This window comes from Scophthalmus maximus, chromosome 7, assembly GCF_022379125.1.
Source record: "Scophthalmus maximus strain ysfricsl-2021 chromosome 7, ASM2237912v1, whole genome shotgun sequence".
In the NCBI taxonomy this organism is placed as follows: domain Eukaryota; kingdom Metazoa; phylum Chordata; class Actinopteri; order Pleuronectiformes; family Scophthalmidae; genus Scophthalmus; species Scophthalmus maximus.
Window position 1 is genome coordinate 26615001 of NC_061521.1, and position 2500 is coordinate 26617500.

The window sequence follows — 2500 nt, forward strand, 5'->3', positions numbered from 1 at the left end:
ATTGTCTCTCTCTCTGTCTGTCTCTCTCTCTCTCTCTGTCTGATTGTCTCTCTCTCTGTCTGTCTGACTGTGTCTCTCTCTCTTTGTCTTCCTGATTGTCTCTCTCTCTCTCTGTCTGTCTGATTGTCTCTCTCTCTCTGTCTTTCTGCCCGTCTGTCTCTCTCTCTGTCTGTCTGTCTGTCTCTCTCTCTCTCTCTGTCTGTCTGATTGTCTCTCTCTCTGTCAGTCTGATTGTCTCTCTCTCTCTGTCTGTCTGATTGTCTCTCTCTCTCTCTGTCAGTCTGATTGTCTCTCTCTCTCTGTCTGTCTGATTGTCTCTCTCTCTGTCAGTCTGATTGTCTCTCTCTCTGTCTGTCTGATTGTCTCTCTCTCTGTCAGTCAGTCTGATTGTCTCTCTCTCTCTGTCTGTCTGATTGTCTCTCTCTCTCTGTCTGTCTGATTGTCTCTCTCTCTCTCTGTCAGTCTGATTGTCTCTCTCTCTCTGTCTGTCTGATTGTCTCTCTCTCTGTCAGTCTGATTGTCTCTCTCTCTGTCTGTCTGATTGTCTCTCTCTCTGTCAGTCTGATTGTCTCTCTCTCTCTGTCTGTCTGATTGTCTCTCTCTCTCTCTGTCTGTCTGATTGTCTCTCTCTCTGTCAGTCTGATTGTCTCTCTCTCTCTGTCTGTCTGATTGTCTCTCTCTCTCTCTGTCTGTCTGATTGTCTCTCTCTCTGTCAGTCTGATTGTCTCTCTCTCTGTCAGTCTGATTGTCTCTCTCTCTGTCAGTCTGATTGTCTCTCTCTCTCTGTCTGTCTGATTGTCTCTCTCTCTCTCTGTCTGTCTGATTGTCTCTCTCTCTCTCTGTCTGACTGTGTCTCTCTCTCTTTGTCTTCCTGATTGTCTCTCTCTCTCTCTGTCTGTCTGATTGTCTCTCTCTCTGTCTGTCTGATTGTCTCTCTCTCTGTCTGTCTGATTGTCTCGCTCTCTCTCTGTCTGTCTGATTGTCTCTCTCTGTCTTTCTGCCCGTCTGTCTCTCTCAGGGCTCCAGGTCCAGAGACAAACTGGTCCGACTGGACTCGTCCCTCAGTCCAGAGGAGGTTCTGACGAGGCTCCGACAGGCGGCAGGATGACGAGGTCACATCATCAGCAAATCGCCATGGAAACCAACCAACCAACTGTGTTGCTAGGCAGTTTCTTTTTAAAATTCCTGTCATATGATTAAATGAAGTGTTCAGATTGTGATCTGTGTGATTAAATATGAAATATTTCTCTTCTTCTGCATTTTCATGTGTCACAATATGTTTACTGTCTTAGAGGATTTACTACGTGTGTCAGTGTTGATATGAAGCAGCAGGTGGCGCCGTGTGTCTGTGAGATCTGTGTCATGTGACCCACATGCACACCTCAAGATGAAACGCTAATCTTGACAAATCTGAAATTTAGGTGGAGATTAATTATCCCAAAGACTTTCTAATAGAAAAACTATAAACCAGAGAAAAACTGAAGAGAAGCTGGAACCGGATTGTTTCTCTGATAACATCAGACGACTCAAATACAGAGTCAAAAACCACCAAGATCTAAAAATGTGAGACGTGACGCCACCGACAGGCGAGCAAATGAATCGCACCTTTACCTTAAAGCCCCAGTGTGTAATATTTGTAATTTACTGGCGCCATCTGGTGGTAAAGTTGCAAACCGCAACCAACAGAGCGACCGACACTTTATGGCGGCGCACCCCTGATCCATTTCCTGCTTCCGTCAGCGTCTGAAATTCAACGTGAACGCGACGTATTCTGGAGCGTTTAGTTCAACAACCGTATTCAACACGTCGTAGAAACATATATAGTACAACTATGTTTAACTCTTATATGAAAACAGAGTTATGGACAATATATTCCATTTCTGTGAATACGTTCTTGTAAATATTTCACACACTGTAGCTTTAACATCTGGTCTGATGTTGACTTTTTCAGACGAGTGAAATCTGAGCTCATGGACTCAGAGAAGTGTTGAACCTGGACCGTCGGGGCCTCAGACCATGTGACTGCTGGGCCCCGGGGCCCCGGTGTGAACCAGCAGCGCTTCCAGAGTCGTGATCGTCATCAACATCTAACCTCCGTGGAGAAACCAGTTGATCAGTGAATCAGCTGTTATGATCTCCAGCTCAAAGAGGCGGGTCTTCTCCGTCTGGACTGACCATGGCGACGACGTCGTCACCGCATCCCTTGACGTTGACTCGAGTATTTTCAGACTCCAACTTTTTTTCTCTGCAAACAAAGTTGAGGCGTTGAGAGCAAAAAGTTTATTCTCACTGTCGCTCGGCAGATTATGTAAGATTCACGACGCTGGAGGTTTGTTCTCGTCTCCTCCGCTGAGCTCAGGATCAGCAGCTTTACGTCTGCGGCTCAGGATCCTGTCGGGCTGACGGATGGTTCCGACGCAGAGTTAAGCCTCAGCACTGAAATCCTCCTCGTCTCCTCCCTGCCGGGCGCCGCAACGCCTCCGTGGTCAGTTTGCGAAGA

The 2500-nt window shown here is 46.8% G+C and overlaps 1 protein-coding gene across 1 annotated transcript in view; it reads left to right on the top strand.

The window, feature by feature from the left end:
* The window catches only part of c7h15orf40 (chromosome 7 C15orf40 homolog), a 2566-nt gene extending 1307 nt beyond the window's left edge, over positions 1 to 1259 (top strand). The window contains exon 4 of the mRNA XM_035643594.2: positions 1019 to 1259. Within this exon, the coding sequence (XP_035499487.2) occupies positions 1019 to 1108 (90 nt within the window). The 3' untranslated portion in view covers positions 1109 to 1259. The remainder of the gene's footprint in view (positions 1 to 1018) is intronic.
* The last annotated feature ends 1241 nt before the right edge of the window (positions 1260 to 2500 follow it).